This window comes from Phyllostomus hastatus, unplaced genomic scaffold (genome assembly GCF_019186645.2).
Source record: "Phyllostomus hastatus isolate PE091 unplaced genomic scaffold, TTU_PhHast_1.1 phas_scaffold_46, whole genome shotgun sequence".
NCBI classification, from domain to species: Eukaryota; Metazoa; Chordata; class Mammalia; order Chiroptera; family Phyllostomidae; genus Phyllostomus; species Phyllostomus hastatus.
In genome coordinates this window covers 18,677,008-18,693,815 of record NW_025334032.1, presented here as the reverse complement: position 1 = coordinate 18,693,815, position 16,808 = coordinate 18,677,008, and the positions used below count along the sequence as shown (strand labels likewise).

At 42.7% G+C, this 16,808-nt stretch overlaps 1 protein-coding gene across 6 annotated transcripts in view; it reads left to right on the top strand.

Annotated features, from left to right (window-relative positions):
- DCUN1D2 (defective in cullin neddylation 1 domain containing 2) overlaps positions 1 to 16,808 on the top strand; it is a 35,151-nt gene that overhangs the window by 9,550 nt on the left and 8,793 nt on the right. For all 6 annotated transcript variants that reach the window (XM_045821680.1, XM_045821681.1, XM_045821682.1 and 3 more), the window contains exon 4: positions 6,345 to 6,475. In XM_045821680.1, the coding sequence (XP_045677636.1) occupies positions 6,345 to 6,475 (131 nt within the window). The remainder of the gene's footprint in view (positions 1 to 6,344; positions 6,476 to 16,808) is intronic.

The window sequence follows — 16,808 nt, the reverse complement described above, 5'->3', positions numbered from 1 at the left end:
CTTGACTTGCTGATATGCTGAGATTTCAGTGTTGACACCTTAAACTAGCTCTCCTTAGTGCTTCAGGAGCTTGAAGGCCTAAGGTGGTAAACATGTTCTTAAGGCATGTGCTTATGGTATGCGGGGGGCGGGGGGCGGAACAGAGCATTTGTTGTTTCCGTTAAACTGATGAATCTGTTGTATCTGTCAGCCTTGTGGCAGGGGCGTCCAACCTTTCAGTGTCTCTGGGCCACACTGGAAGAAGAGTCATGTTGGGCCACACATGAAATACACTGTGACACATAACCACAAAAACACCTCATAATGCTCTAAATAAATTTATGATTTTGTGTTGGGCCACATTCGTAGCCATCCTGGACCGCAGGTTGGACACCCCCGATAGAGGATAAACTCTACAAGACTTTCATTTCTAGTGCTATGTCACCATACTCCTGTGGTTTTAGAGAACCAACTAAACAGGAGAACATTATGACAATGGTGTACTAGCATATTTCATGTTCTCTGTCCTGGGAAAGCCCAGTAGTTTCAGAATGGAAAACAACCCATTAAAGGAAGTATTCCATGCGCATGATACTAAATGCTACCCCCTTTAAAATTCCAAAATGAGAGATTTGGAAATAAGTGCTTCTTATAGAAACACTTACTGGCCTTTCCAAGGCACTGTCTTTGAATATGTTGTACAAGTAAAATTCAAAACTTCTTGACTGTTATCCTGTTAAGCATCATAACTTAAAAACCATACTTTAAAGACTTTGAGTGTGACTCTCTGAGAAATGTGTTAGCTGATTTCATACCCTTTCATGTGGAGTATACACAATGTAATTGAAGATTGAGATTAAGTTAATGATTGTTAATGGCACAGCTCTCCACATCTCACAGGGCAGTTAAAGTTTAAAGCCTTTTGTAAATATTAAAGTGCTACATACTAAGTGAAAGCATTATTCATGTGTTAGTAAAGTAATATTGTTAAGACAACCTCAGTGCATTTAGGGATGCAAAGGACTGTTGCCTTCTAGTCTGAATAGCACTGAGCTTTAAAATATACTTTGGTTTCTATGTCTACTCTCTTTATTTTTTTTTTATACTTTTTTCCTGGCTGCTAATTGTTGACTTTGGCTAGAGTACCTGCTATTAACAGTTGTCTTACCTCCTTTCACTGGGGGCTTGAGGATTCTTAGGCAGACTGAGTAAACTTTATGAAATACTTTGACATCTTTGTAGAAACAAAACATTGACTGGATGTATTGCTCTATTTCTGGGTTCTCTGTTGTATTCCATGGGTCTGTTTATCGGTCCTCACTCTCTGAGTTTGACCAGACTGCAGGACACAAGGCCAGCAAACAAAAAGCGATGTTATTTCAAAACACCGAGTGCAATAGTGCAAGAAAACAAACTGAATTTTAAACATACGTCATTTCCAGTAGCATCAAAAATACAGAACACCCAGGATAAGCGTAATTAAATATGTGTGCCACCTCCATAGAGAAAACAACTCACTGGAAACCTGGATGGAGAAATAAACTTCATTTTCAGGTTGGAATGCTTGGTGTTTGATCCCAAATTATTCTGTATATTTTGTCTGATCTCAACCAAAACACTAATAAGTAGTAGGTTTATGTATGTGTAATTTCACAAGCTGATTTTAAATTTATATGAATATGCACAGTCAAGAATAGCCAATAGTTCTTAAAGAAAAAAGAATGAGGTGAGAAGATTTGCTCTACTGGATAATCAGGACTGTTCAGAGTGTAGTAACTGAGACTGTATCGAGTACCAGAATAGGCAAATAGACCAGAGGAACGGAATGGAGGCCCATGTATACAAACAAACGCATGTGTACGGGTACATTTGATTTATGGCAAAGGCAGCACTTTAGGAAAGTGGAGGAAGAACGTCTTTTCAGTAAATGATCCTGGAAGAACAACATGGAAAAAAATTTCATCTTGACCCCTGTCTCACACCATACACACAGATCGGTTCCAAGTGGACTATAGAGCCACATGTAAAAGGCTGAAGGCAGAATCTCTGGAAAATAATGTAGGAGAATATCCTTATGATCATGCAGTAGGGAAGGTTTTAAAATATCACCAAGAAAACACTATAAAGAAGATTGATAGAGTGTTCCGTGCTAAAAAATTACAGGTCATTAAGAAACACCATCAAGGAAGTGAAAAGGCAGCTCATATACTGAGGTACTTTAGAAATACTTACATGACAAAGACTTATATCCTTAAGATATAAAATTTTTCACTTCCAGCCAAGATGGAAGTGTAGGTAGACACATTGTGCCTCCTCACACAAATAAAACAAGGACAGCAAATTTAAAAACAACCAGAAGTGACAGAAAATCGAACTGTATGGAAGTCCGATAACCAAGGAGTTAAAGGAGAAATATTCATGCAGACCGGTAGGAGGGGTGGAGCCTGGCAGCCGGGCGGAGAGGAATCGCAGCAAGGCAGTGGTTGGTGGATCAGCGAGGAGGCTGCTGGTGGAGTGGGCGGCCCCACGTTCAGATAAACCGGGAGGAACAACTGGGGAGCGAGACACGTGGCACCACCCAGGGTTCCAGCTCCGGGAAATAAAGCCTCAAACCACTGATTGAAAACACCTCTGGGGGTTGAGGCAGCAGCAGGAAAACTTCCAGCTTCATAGGAGAGTTTGTTGGAGAAACCCACAAGGTCCTAGAATGTACACAAGCCCACCCACTGGGGAATCAGCACCAGAAAAGCCCAATTTGATTGTGGGAAGTGGGGGAAGGGACTGAAATCCAGCAGAGAGAAGAGCAAGCGGCACTGTTCCCTCTCGGATCCCTTCCCCACAGATAGCATCACAGCGCAGCGACAGGGATTCTCCTGCCCTGGTGAACACCTAAAGCTCCACCCCTTACTACGTAATAGGCACGCCAGGCAAAAAAAATATGTCCCAAATGAAAGAACAGATCAAAGCTCCAGAAAAAATTCAACTAAGTGACGAAGAGATAGCTAACCTATCAGATGCACAGTTCAAAACACTGGTTATCAGAATGCTCCAGGAATTCACTGGGTACTTCAACAGCATAAAAAAGACACAGGCAGCAATGAAGGTCACATTATGTGAAATAAAAATCTACAGGGAACCAACAGTGATGGGAAGGAAACCAGGACTCAAGTCAACCGTTTGGAGCAGAAAAAGAAATAAACATTCAACCAGAACAGGATGAAGAAACAAGAATTCAAAAAAATGAGAGACTTAGGAACCTCCAGGACATCTGTGAATGTTCCAATATCTGAATCATAGGGGTGCCAGAAGGAGAAGAGGAAGACCAAGAAATTGAAAACTTATTTGAACAAATAATGAAGGAGAACTTCCCCAATCTGGCAAAGGAAATAGACTAGACTTTCAGAAAGTCCAGGAAGCCCAGAGAGTCCCAAAGAAGTTGGACCCAAGGAAATGTACAACAAGGCACATCATAGTTACATCAGCCAAGATTAAAGGTAAGGAGAGAATCTCAAAAGCAGCAAGAGAAAAGGAGCCAGTTACCTACAATGGAGTTCCCATTAGACTGTCAGCTGATTTGTCAAAAGAAATCTTACAGGTAAGAAGGGGTTGGAAAGAAGTATTCCAAGTCATGAAAGGCAAGGACCTACATCCAAGATTACTCTATTCAGCAAAGCTATCATTTATAATTGAAGAGCAGATAAAGTGTTTCCCAAATAAGGTCAAGTTCAAGGAGTTCATCATCACCAAGCCCTTATTATATGAAATGTTAAAGGGACTTATCTAAGAAAAAGAAGATAAAAAATATGAACAGTAAAATGACAACAAACTCACAGCTATTAACAACTGATCCTAAAAAAAAAAAAAAGAACAAACTAAGCAAAAACTAGAACAGGAACAGAACCACAGAAATGGAGATCACATGGAGGGTTATCAGTGGGGGAGTGGGAGGGGGACAGAGGGGGAAGAGGTACATAGAATAAATGGTAGGTAGAAAATAGGGGGAGGTTAAGAATAGTATAGGAAATGTAAAAGTCAGAGAACTTACATGTACGACCGATGGACATGAATTAAAAGGGGGGAATGAGGGTGGGAAGGGTATGCAGGGTGGAGGGGAATAAAGGGGGGGGGGAAATGGGGCAGTTGTAATAGCATAATCAATAAAATATATATTCTTTAAACAGATACACAAATTTCCTATAAAACAATAAGAAAAAGCCTAGTTGAAAATGGACAAGAGACTTGAACAGGCACTTCACAAAAGAGAATTTCTAAATGGCCAGTGAAAATAAAAGAATGCTCTTAATCTCATTTAATGAGGAAGTGCAAATTAAAGCTACAATGAAATAGAAGCTCACAACCCACTTTCTAGAATGGCTAAAGAAGACACAGTCACAAACGTAGGTGAAAATGTGAGGCAACCAGAAATCTAGTGTACTGCTGGGAGTCCACTAGACTCCTAGTCTAGTGGAGTGTGAAGTGGGACAATCACATTGGAGGACTGTTTGATGCTACTTACTAAACCGAAGGGGCTCAGCCCCTGTGACCCAGCTCTTCTCCTCTTGGGGGTGCCTAACATAATACATGCATGTGTGTGCCAGGATACACGTACAGAAACATTTTTAACACCATTCTTTGTAACCAGAAAACTAGAACAGCCAAAATACTTCTCATCAGTAGGATATATAAATTATAAAAAATGAATATAATTGAATGCTATATGGTGATGAAAATGAACCAGCCACAGCCACACATATCAACATAAATGAACCTCACAGAGATAATGTTGGCACAGAAAGCCAGACACTAATAATACACATCCTAAGTTTCCATTTAAAAAGTTCAGAAACAGCCCTGGCTGTTGTGGCTCAGTGGATTGAGCACCAGCTTGCAAACCAAAAGGTTGCTGGTTCGATTCCCAGTCAAGGCACATGCCTGGATTGTGAGCCAGGTCCCCAGTAGGGGGAACACAAGAGGCAACCACACACTGATGTTTCTTTCCCTCTCTTTCTCCTTCCTTTCCCCTCTGTCTAAAAATAAATAAATAAAATCTTTAAGAATTTTTTTAAAAGTTCAGAAATAGGAATAACTAACTCACACTGTCAACTAGGGCTTGTTGGAGTGAGGGAGGCATAAAGAAGAGCAAGGAAGTGACCACGTGGAGGAGGAGGTTGTGATGGGGCAGGGCATGTGGCCACTCCCCAGGGGCTGCTGCTGGCCAGCTCTTGATGTGGGTGGACTGCACTCAGGAGCACACACAATAGTCCTGGAAGTTGTGCATTTGTGCTCCTTGGTGTGTTCACAGACTTGTTGGTCTGGTTGGCTCTGGCCATTCCAGGACTTTCTCCATTGCCTCTCCTCAGCCCTGCTCTACTTTGACGCCTGGGTAAATGAGGTGTTGCTTTTGTTTGCCTCCCTGCTGTGTAGTCAAAATAAAAATGACAAATTTTATGTTTTGCTCTTCTAGATTCTGCTTTTTTTAAAAAGATTTTACTTAATTAATTTTAGAGAGAGGGTAAAGGTTGGAGAAGGAGAGGGAGAGAAACACCGATGTGCGAGAGACGCATCGATGGGTTACCTCTCACACACCCCCACCTGGGGACTTGGACGGCAGCCCAGGCATGTGCCCTGACTGGGAATGAAACCGGTGACCTTTCAGTTGGAAGACTGGCACTCAGTCCACTGAACCACACCAGACAGGGCTAGATTCTGCGTCAAAGGCTTTTTAATATTTTTAAGTGTTATTGACTTTGGAGGACAATTCAGTTTTAAAACAATAGAGCTGTGTTTTATTATTCTTGGATATTTTATATCTAACCCACTGTAATGAAGAAATGCCTAGCTACAGTAGCTTGAGGCTGCAGGTTCATTCTGCGTTGCAGCACAGCATAGGGGAAGCAGTGGTATGGCTGGCAGAGTGACACAGTTCCATGAGGTCACTGAGGCAATAGGGTCTTGTCACTCTGGCACCTCAGGTCATCGGCCTCTGTGCTACCAAAGCCACAGAGTTAAACCATGTTCATATTCCAGACCACACAGAGGAGGGCAAGCAATTTCAGTTTTTGATTTTCCTTCTTTGAATGACAGCTTTATTAAGATATAATGCACATGCCACACAATTCACCCATTTACAGTGTAAAAATTAGTGGTTTTGGTTTCACAGAGCTATGTAGCCATCACCCCAGTCAGTTTTAGAGCATTTTGAGGAATTTTAGCTAGAAAAAGGGACCCACGAGAATTCTACTTACCCACCCCCTTAGACCCAAGCCTCAGGCCGCACCGAACTGCAGTGGAGCTGAGAACGGCTGGGGACTGGGCAGGCCCGTCTGCTGCCCGTAACAAAGCACTGTCTCTGTCTCTTGTCACAGGTGTGACAGCACAGAAAAGCTGAAAGCTCTTCTGCCAAGGCTGGAACAGGAGCTTAAGGACACAGTGAAGTTTAAGGACTTCTATCAGTTTACTTTTACCTTTGCTAAGAACCCTGGGCAAAAAGGTTTAGGTGAGTATAAAATCCTAACTTTCAAGAAGCCACGTCTTACGACACTGGAAGTGGGCCCGACCAGCAAGCCCTCGGTCGTGCCCACTGTTGTCACCCCTCTGTGTGCTTTGTTTCCCAGCCGCTGAGCGGCTCCATGTGTAGGCACGACAGTTTGTAGTGCCGTGTACTGGAACCCCTCAACCAGTACCCCTCTCAGATTTGGGTTTAAATGCCTAAATTTTAAAATGCAAATGAATTTGCAAACACTCTGTGTACTCTGATATTGACATCTAATTGACGAATGAGTCAGAGAGGTCAACAATTGATGTTGGCTGTCTGGCATGCTTGTCCTGGCTGGGTGTGTGATCCCACCAATGGAGTTGCTAAGATTACCATGTGGCATTAGTCGTGTCCGGATCGGCAGGTTTAAAGTTAGCTTACGGGAAACCAGTTCTGACGTGCACTGGGTTGCTTTGGTACAGGCATAGTTCGTTTATTGTGCTTCACAGATACTGTGTTTTCATGAGCATCGAGGCAAGACCCTTCACCAGCAAAAAGATTACAGCTTGCTGAAGGCTCAGCTGATAGTTTGCATTTTTAAAGTACGTGTGTTGTTTTTTCAGACATAGTGCTGTTGCACACTTAATAGACTGTAGTACAGTGTGAACATAAATTTTGCACGCCCTGGAGAACCACACACGTGTGTGGCTCATTTCATCGTGATACCTGCGTCCCTGCGGTGGTCTGGAGCTGAGCCCACGGGGCCCCCGGCGTGCATCTGAGCTGCTTTCAGAGCTGTGTTGTGATTTCATTGTGATGTGGCTTGTGTATGACTGTGCATGGCACATTCAGAAAATTTTTACCTTAAAATTTATTTTGAATTTTGGTTGATATCTGGGTTTTATTTTGTTTATTTCACTTGTTTTGCCCCAAAGTACTATATAGTTTATTTTTGTCTTATCTCTTTGTAAAAATAAATCAGTTTTGACCTACATTTTCTTGCCTAATGTAACAGATTTACTTATGTTTAGTGCATTAAAATCTCTTACAAGTTTGGAGGAGGGCTTACACAGTCTTTTTTATATGGATTAAATGGGTATATTAGAAAGTACATTTTGAAGAAAAGTTTTTATAAATCAAAGCAATATTATAAGATGACCAAAATTAGGTAGGAAACCTGAAAAGGACTTGAAAATTCACAGACAGAAAATTCCACAGCAGGCATTTGGATTCAGACCCTGATTTCACTCCTGCACGTTTGCAGGTGTGTGTGTGCAGTAGGCACCCTCCTCCCTCCGTCTTTCTGACTTCCTTCCTCTCCTTCTCCCAGCAACAGGTCACAAGCAGGTACAGACTGAGGCAGCAGGCACCCCCACCCCCACGTCAGGGAGGTGGGCAGCAGGCACCCCCGTCCCCAGGTCAGGGAGGTAGGCAGCAGGCACTTCTGCCTCAGTTCAGGATGGCAGGCAGCCATCTTTTCCTAAGCACTGTTTCCTACTTCCGTGGCAGGGATTGTTTTCTCCTTTTTCTGTGTTTTTGTCCAGCATTGTGGGCAGTTTGTTTTTTCTGTTGCTGCATTGCCCTGTGATGAGTCTCTTGTCAGAGTCCCTCTCTCAGGGCTGGTCCGCCGTGTGAATGGGTTTCTCACCCTGCATGCCACCTCACAGGTCGTGCACCTGCCACCTCAGGAGTGGAAAAAGGCCTCTGCCACAGGGACCTGTTCAGGAACTTACTTGAATGGATCTGCTTTTAAAACTTCAGAAGGTGGAAATGGGAGAATCACTGGGAAAATAGGAATGCAGTTTTTCCTATTCAAGGAAGCGGGTGAGCAAACAGAGTCTGTCCATGGCGTGAAGGTGCAGCGGCAAGGTGTTTCCGACATCACAGGGCTGAGCACGTCCCCCTTTGTCACGAGGCAGGGAGCCGATGTCATGGAAGGTATTTGTGGGACCCATGGGAAGAGGTGGTCCTGACACGTTTGTTTGTGAAGACCAGGATGATTTCCTGTTTGGCCAGAAGGATCTGTTGTCGTAACCAAGCGCACAGAGTGAGAGGAAAGGGGGGCCCACGGCGGCAGCAGGGCGACGGCTGAGCGTGCGCGGTGAGACGGAGCAGAAGCTGGGTTTCGTCTGTTCTCACCCCGTCACAGAGACCAACACGTGGTCAACCGACTGAGATAAGGTGGCCGAGGGGCCACTGCAGGCACTGGCCCTGATTTGCCCCTGGCTTTTCTGCAGCTCGGCAGGGTGTCGCCTGGAGAAGAGCTTGCCAGACGCTTCCAGAAGGACCACAAGGAGGCAAGGCTCTGAGGCATTGGTAGCAAGGACCTGGTTAAATTAGAATTCTAGATAATTCCAGTTGTATTAGTGCAGAGTGGGGAGTTGGGCTCGTGGTCCTGTGCTCTTGGGAAAATTCAGATACTTGGCACATTTTAAAAAGAAACAACTCGTACAGCGAGGGTGAACCCAGAGTGGAATGATAGCGGTCAGCCCAGCGGTGCTGCTCGGGCCCGGACACAGGGGTCTCCCCGTGTGTCTTCTTTGCCACTCAGGTGTCCAGATCCAGGACTGGCAGGCAGTGTGGTTTCTGTGCGTAGGTGGCGGCTTCTGTCTTCTACCTCGTTGCTGGAAAGAAAGGCAGGAACCAGCCTCTGTGAAGCACATGTGATGTGGCAGCCTGGCACCTTCTGGTTCACATGCGGCCTTACCCCACTTTATAAATAGGGAAACTGAGGCCAAGGCACAAAAGGCCGTGATGGAGGAAGGTGCACAGGCTGTGACAGCAGGGTTTGGAGCCCACGCTCACAGTCCCGTGTGTTCACACTTCCTCATGGGCTGTCTGACGTGTGCTGAGCGGAGTCCAGGGCCTGGGTGTGCTGGAAGTCTGCAGGTGCAGGAGGGCAGCGGCGCAGCCCCAGTCCCACCGGCCCACTGCCGGGCCCTGTAGGGAAAGGTTGGATGGTCAAAGTGGGCTCAGGTCTGTCTCAGCCCAGCCATTCCCTCTGGTCACCACCTGCCTTGGCACTGCCTGCCTTCTGGGGCTTTCTCCTCTGAGTTTGGCCCTTGGTGCCACCTGTCCCCTCACATTCTCGGATCACTCCAAGAGTCACCTTTAAGTAGTCTCTGTGCCAAGATATTTCCCATTCTACCCACTTCTTGCATTTTATATGATTTGGTTTTAATTTACTTGTTTTATATCATGCATATATACTAAATGAGCAAAAAATATATATATTATAATTTAAAAACTCCTAAAATGTCTGCAGTTCTGTTGTAGCACAAATGACTTCATCTCAATTTTTAGAGCAACAGACATTGTCAAAAAAGCATAGTGATCTCCTCCCGTGTGTTGCTTCTTCTGGTTATATCAAAGTTGGAGCCACGGAGAGTGATGGGCTGTGTCACTCACTCCGCACATGGGCAGAAAAGGCTTTCTTACTCTCTGAGAGCTGCTGCAGCAGTGTCCTGACTGAGGACGTGTCACCTGGTGTGTGAGCTGCAGCGTGTCCTGACTGAGGACATGTCACCTGGTGGGTGAGCTGCAGCGTCTCCTGACTGAGGACGTGCTACCTGGTGTGTGAGATGCAGCATGTCCTGACTGAGGATGTGTCACCTGGTGTGTGAGCTGCAGCATGTCCTGACTGAGGACGTGTCACCTGGTGTGTGAGATGCAGGCTGTCCTGAGGACATGTCACCTAGTGGGTGAGCTGCAGGGTGTCCTGACTGAGGACATATCACCTGGTGTGTGAGCTGCAGCATGTCCTGACTGAGGACATGTCACCTGGTGGGTGAGCTGCAGGGTGTCCTGACTGAGGACGTGTCCTGACTAGCATGCGTTACCTGGTGGTCAGGCCCAGTGGTAAGCCAGATTTCAAGGCTTGAGTGTCAGTCTAGTTAGAAGATGGTGTGACTTTGGTAAAAATAGCAATAGCCATCAGTTGTTAACAGCATTGTCTTGTCTTGTATGTGGTGCTATTATGAAGACATCAGCCTATGAACGTTGTTCTCACGGTGACAAAATAGATAATCAGGAGACCAGGTGCCAAGTTCAACTCCTGACTTCCTGCTTTGCCCCCACCTAAAAATAACTCCCTTTGCACTCCGTAGGCCTAGCTACCTGATGACACTTTCAACCTCAGCTTTATTTTTTATATTTGATCTACTGTAGCTCCATTCTTTTCAACTGCAAAGATTGATTCCTCTTCAGGAATCTTATCAGTGCCTGGAAGAAGCATACCTTAGCTTTCGTTCCCACTACAGCAAGGACTTAGTCGCTGCCATTGAAGCAGATCGGCATCCAAGGTGTGCGGGGAACCTCTGAGGGAGGGGCCCCCCAGAGAGGAATGTGGACACGCGGGAAGCTTAGGCTCGTCCTCGGCTGTGCTGTGGTACCTTCCATCTTGAGTTAGCAGCTCGTAAGTTGCGGACTCCTGGTTTATTTAACAGTGTAAGAAGTGTTTTCTGTTTTAATTATGTTGGGAAGACTAAGAAAAATGTATAAAATGTATCAGCTCTGATACTTGGGGGTGACAGCTGAGTCCAGCGGTCGCTTCCCCTCAAACCCTTTTCGTCTCTGCTTCGTTTTGGGTTGAAAACTGTCCCCTCTTCTCCCCTCTCTTTCTCTTACGCTGTTGTCTGTTGAGTTTATTTGCTCTTGCATTTCTTTTAGTTTAGGTATTTCAGGAGTGATTTTTTTTTATTTCTCATTCTTGAGTTTTGTCCCCTCGTTTCTGAGTTTTCCTAATTATGATATACATTCTGTCATGTTTTGTGTCATTTCTTAATGCCTTCTAGCTTGTTTTGAAATGGGAGGTCACAAGTTCTATCTGTACTGGCATGTTACCTGGCCTGTGTTCATTTTCTAGGGATGACATTCTGGTCGTAGGGTCTTTTTTCTTAGGATGGAGTTACAAGGGACCTGACCTCAGTGCTTTTCTCTGGCTCCCGTTCATGTGAACCAGCTTTCCTGCGCTTTCAGAAGGAGGATGGTTCAGGGCAGCATTCTCACTTCACAGAGCTACCTCCTTTGGGACACGTGTGTGCATGCACACGTGTGCGTGCAGTGCTGCATGTGTGTCATGTGCACGTGTGCCCAAGTGTATGTACGTGTTTGTGTCTGCATGTGTGTATACATGTGTATGTGTGTGTGCGTGCTGTGTATAATAATGTGACATTTGCTTTCTAAGATTTTCTGGCTGTATCCCTCTTGCCAGCTTTTATCTCTTTTCTTGTCTCTGCTGTTCTCCCCTGTTTAACCTGTGCACTCCAGCCACCTCTCTGCAGTGCCGCGCTGTCTAGAGGTCCCGTGGTAGGTCGGTTCCCAGTTCGTGGGAGCCAGAGTGCCTCAGCTCCTGCAGCCCTGGTGGCAGGTCCCTGCGCCCTCCTCCCATTGGTCACAACGATGGCCCGATGCAGCCGTCCTCACCTCGTCCTGGCCAGGCTTTGCAGTGAACGCCTGCTGGCCACTCCAAGGTGCCCCGTGGTCATACCCATCTGAGATGCTGTGCCCCATTCACCACTCCCTCGTTACATAGGTCTCATGGCTGCTGGTGGTTCATCCTCTCCTACCCATGTTTTCCGTTCATGATGATGCTTTCTCACCTTATTGTATTGTTACTGTTGCCTTTGACTTTTGTACTTGCTATCTAGTTGCGTTATTTGTTTTTATGTGAAGATTCAGAAAAATTTAAAAACTACCTTTTTCACCACCTTTCCAGGACCCTTCCACGTGCCTTTGAGTGTTAAGTTCTCATCAATTGCTTGTCAAAGGATAGAAAGGAAGGGCGGAGGCATGTAACTGCTTGTTCTAAAATCATCAAGTTAGGGGTCGTTAGGGCTTTTTCTCCAAGACTGTTCATTAGTTCTTTTTTTTCTTTTTTACCATTTTCACTGTTTTTAAGTGTACAGCTCAGTGGCACATTGTTGTCCAACCATTGCTACCATCCATCTGTAGAACTGTTTCATCTTGCCAGACCAAAACTTTGCCCCGTTACATAAAGACTCCCCATTTTCCCTCCCACCAGCCCTTGACAACCACCATTCCACTTCCTGTCTCATTGACTTTGACTAGGTAGCTCATGTCAATGAAGTCATACAGCATTCGTCCTTTCGTAACTCATTATTTCATTTAGCATAATGCCCTCAAACTTCATTCATGTTGTAGCATGTCAGAATTTTCTTCCTTTTGAAGGCTGAATAACATTCTACTGTGTGTATTTCCACACTTTGCTTATCCATCCCCCATCCATGGGCAGCTGGGTTGCTTCCACCTCTTGTCTGTGGCGAGCAGTGCTGCTGCGAACCCGGGTGCACAAGTATCTGCTGGAGTCCCAGCTTTTCAGTTCTTTTGGGTAAATGCCCAGAAGTGGAATTGTGGGATCATGTGATAATTCTATGACTTTGTTTTTGTTTTTTGAGAAACCACCATATTATTTTCTACAGCAGCAGATTTTACATCCCCACCAACAGGGAATATAAATTGCACAAGGCTCTAATTTATCCACAATCTCACCAACACTTATTATTTTCTGTTTTGGTTTTTAAATAATAGTCATCCTGATAGATGTGCAGAAAACTGTTCTTTTATCAGCTGATTTTTAACTTTTGAAACTAAAACTCTTGCTTTTTATCTTCTCCCCTCCATTCTATTCCTTCCTAAGAGGCTGAAGCAAAATAGTCATTAAAAATTAAAGCCTGTTTCAGTCTGGACTGTGATTACCCAGTAACAATCATCAATGTTCTAGAAACTAACAAACAGGTAGACAGCACAATGCAGCACTGAAGGAGGTTCGGGTTGGGCTCATTCGGCATTCTCGGGATACCCGCAGTGAGACCTGCCCGTTCGGCGAGGACAAGTGCCATGTTCCCAACAGGCGGCCCTTCTGCCATGGATATTATTTCTTCTTATGCTGCCTTTAAAAAAACAAAAAAGAACTTCTCTCCATTTCCTGAGTATTCCTAATTAACACTCACCTGAACAAGAAGTATTACCTTCCATGCTTTTCTAAAATTTGGCTAATTTGGGTCCAAATGTAATTATTATTATACTTCAAAAGGAAAGTTTAGGTAATGCTTTACTTTTGAGCACCTTAATTCTTAGAGCCTCATTTAGCTTCATTTTTCAAAGGGATAATTAGTCTGATCCAAATTTTAAAATAACAGCAGTTATTCTTTATTGTTAAATGGTTACCGGGAAAGAGCACCTTGAAATGTCACTAAATGAGAATACAGTATTCCTTCTGACTGTTTATTCTGTGACTTTAACATATTCAATGTAATGTAGGATGATTAAGCTTCTGTTAGAAGTAATTTTTTGTACTTATCAATATGTTTTACAATCTGTGGGATTCCTTCCCTTTAATGTTCAAAAAGGGTTAGCATTTCATTTAACTTTCAAGTGCAGGTATTGTTTTCAAGAATTTTTATCTTATAATGCTAAGTTAACTGGCCAGAACTGGAAAAGTATTAAAGAACTTTTTTTTAAAGTTATGATTTACCATAGGTCCTTGCAGAATGAGGTCTTCAGACCAGCACATCTGCATCACCTGGGAACTTGCCTGAATTGCAGATTCCTCAGGTCATACCCCAGACCCACTGTTTTGGTTAGTAGTTGCTGCATAACAAAGTACCTGAAAACTTAGTGGCTTCAAACAATGATCATTGTTTTCTAGCTCATGATCTTCTGGGTCAGGGATCCAGGCAGGCCACAGTAGACTAGTTCTTCCATTCCACATTGTGTCGATTCAGACGCTCAATGGTTTTTTCAGCTGTCAGCTGGGTGAGGTTGAAATGCCAGCAGAGGACGTGTGAGAGGGTCTGACACCTCTGTGCTCCCCCACATGGCTCCCCTGGGCTTTCCTACAGTATGGTGACTTCGGGCTAGAAGGGCTGCTGATGTGAAAGCTGCATATTGCATGGGTAGAGCAGGTAGGAGCTGTGTATCTCTTAAGGCCCAGCCCTGGAAACCCTATAGTATCAGTTCCATTTCAAGTTACCACATTTGACATACGTTATGAATTCCATAGTAATTTATAAGAGATTGTAAATTAAAGTCTAAATTAATTGCCTTATTTAAAATTTTAAAATGTATTTTCTTTCTCCATGACTATTTCAAAGAAATTAAGTAACTTGGTAAAGAGTATTTTGAAACACTTTACAATATTTAGCCTAATATGTTTAGCTTTTATTTAAGTAGATGCATCAGGAAGCAAAAAAGGGCGAAATTTATTCAGTAATTCCTTTATCTTTGTATTTAGTTTATGTCTATAGGTACTTAAATAAGATTTACCAAAATCAAAATTACCCACTAGAGAATTAGAACAGTTATTAATTTTGTTTCTTTGCTTTATAAGAGAAATTAATAGAATTTCATTTGGTATTACATTTCATATTGTATTTCATATTGAATATGAAATTGTATTAAATAAAACAATAACCTCTTCAGGAAATGATTATATTATTCAAACAGTTCAAATACAGTATATTCTCTATTTTAGAAGGGTTTTGAGGGTTTTTTTTTTTTCAAGAAAGGAGGACAAATAATTTTATGGCTACACATCTAAAATAGAACAATTTATTTTATGATTTCCAAAGTATATTACTCAGTCTGTATTCTGAAAGATTAAGTATGAATTAAGGAGATTGATACAAGTCTTTATATAGTTCTTAGAAAAAGCATGGACATCAGTGCAAAAGAATAATCAAGGAAAGAGTTTATAGAGTTCATTCTTCATTTCCTTCATGTTTGTGTGTTTGTTTATGTGTGTCTGAGTCCATTCATGAGCACCTAAAGATGTAAAGCAAAGACTGATGGATGTAAAGGGAGAGATCGACAGAAGTACAGTCATAGCAGGGGATTTTCACACCCCGTTGACTTCAATGAATAGATATTCCAGTAGGAAAGTCAACAAGGAGACAGCAGCCTTAAATGACACACTACATCAAATGGATTTAATTGATATCATCAGAGCATTTCACCTCAAAGCAGCAGAATATACCTTCTTTCCAAGTATACATGGAATGTTTTTTAGGATAGACCACATGTTAGAACACAAATACGTCTCAATAAATTTAAGAAGATAGGAATTATATCAAGCATCTTCTCTAACCATAATGCTGTGAAACTAGAAATCACAAGAAGAAAACTGAAAAATACATAAAGGCATAGAAGCTAAATGACATGCAATTAAACAATGAATAGATTAACAATGAGGTCAAGGAAGAAATCAAAAGATACCTTGAAACAAATGAAAATTAGAACACAATAACCCAAAATCTGTGGGACACAGGGAAAGCAGTCCTAAGAGGGAAATTCATAGCATTACAGGCCTACCTCAAGAATCAAGAAAAAGCTCAAATGAGCAATTTCATTTTACACTTAAGAAACTTGAAAAAGAACAACAAACAAATCCCAATGTGAATAGAAGGAAGGGAATAATAAAAATCAGAGTAGACATAAATGAAATATTATCAAAAAACAAGATACAAAAAATCAATGAATCCAAGAGCTGGTTCTTTGAAAAGATAAACAAGATTGACAAACCTTTAACCAGACTCATCAAGAAAAAAGGAGGGAGGACCTAAATAAATAAAATCAGAAATGAAAGAGGAAAAAGAACAACTATATGCCAACAAATGGGACAACCTGCACAAAATGGATAAATTCCTAGAAACTAAATCAGGGAGAATAAGAGAATCTGAATAGACAGATTACACCTAGTGAAATTGAAGCAGCAATCAAAAACTCCCAACAAACAAAAGCCCTGGCTTCACAGATGAATTTTACCAAACATTCAAGAAAAACTAACACATCTCTCTCTCAAACAATTCCAAAAAATTCAAGAGGAGGGAAGACTCTCAAGCTCATTTTGTGAGGCCAGCATTTTCCTAATTCCAAATCCAGATAAAGACACTACAAAAAAAACAAATTATAGGCCAATATGCCTGATGAACATGGATGCTAAAATCCTCAATAAAATATTAGTAAACCAAACAGCAATACATCAAAAAGATCATACTCCATGATCAAGTGGAATTTATTCTGGGGATGCAAGGTTGGTACAACATTCACAAATTGATAAATGTGATACACCACATAAACAAATGAAAGATAAAAACCATATGATCACACCAATAGATGCAGAAAAAGCATTCAGCACCAATTATGATAAAACCTCTCAGCAAAGTGGGAACATACCTCACCGTAATAAAGGCCATATATGACAAACCCACTACCAATGTCATACTCAGTGGGCAAAAACTATAAGTGTTCCACTTAAGATTGGGAGCAATACAGGGATGTCCACTTTTACCTCTCTTATTCAACATGATACTGGAAGTTTTAGCCACAGCAGTCA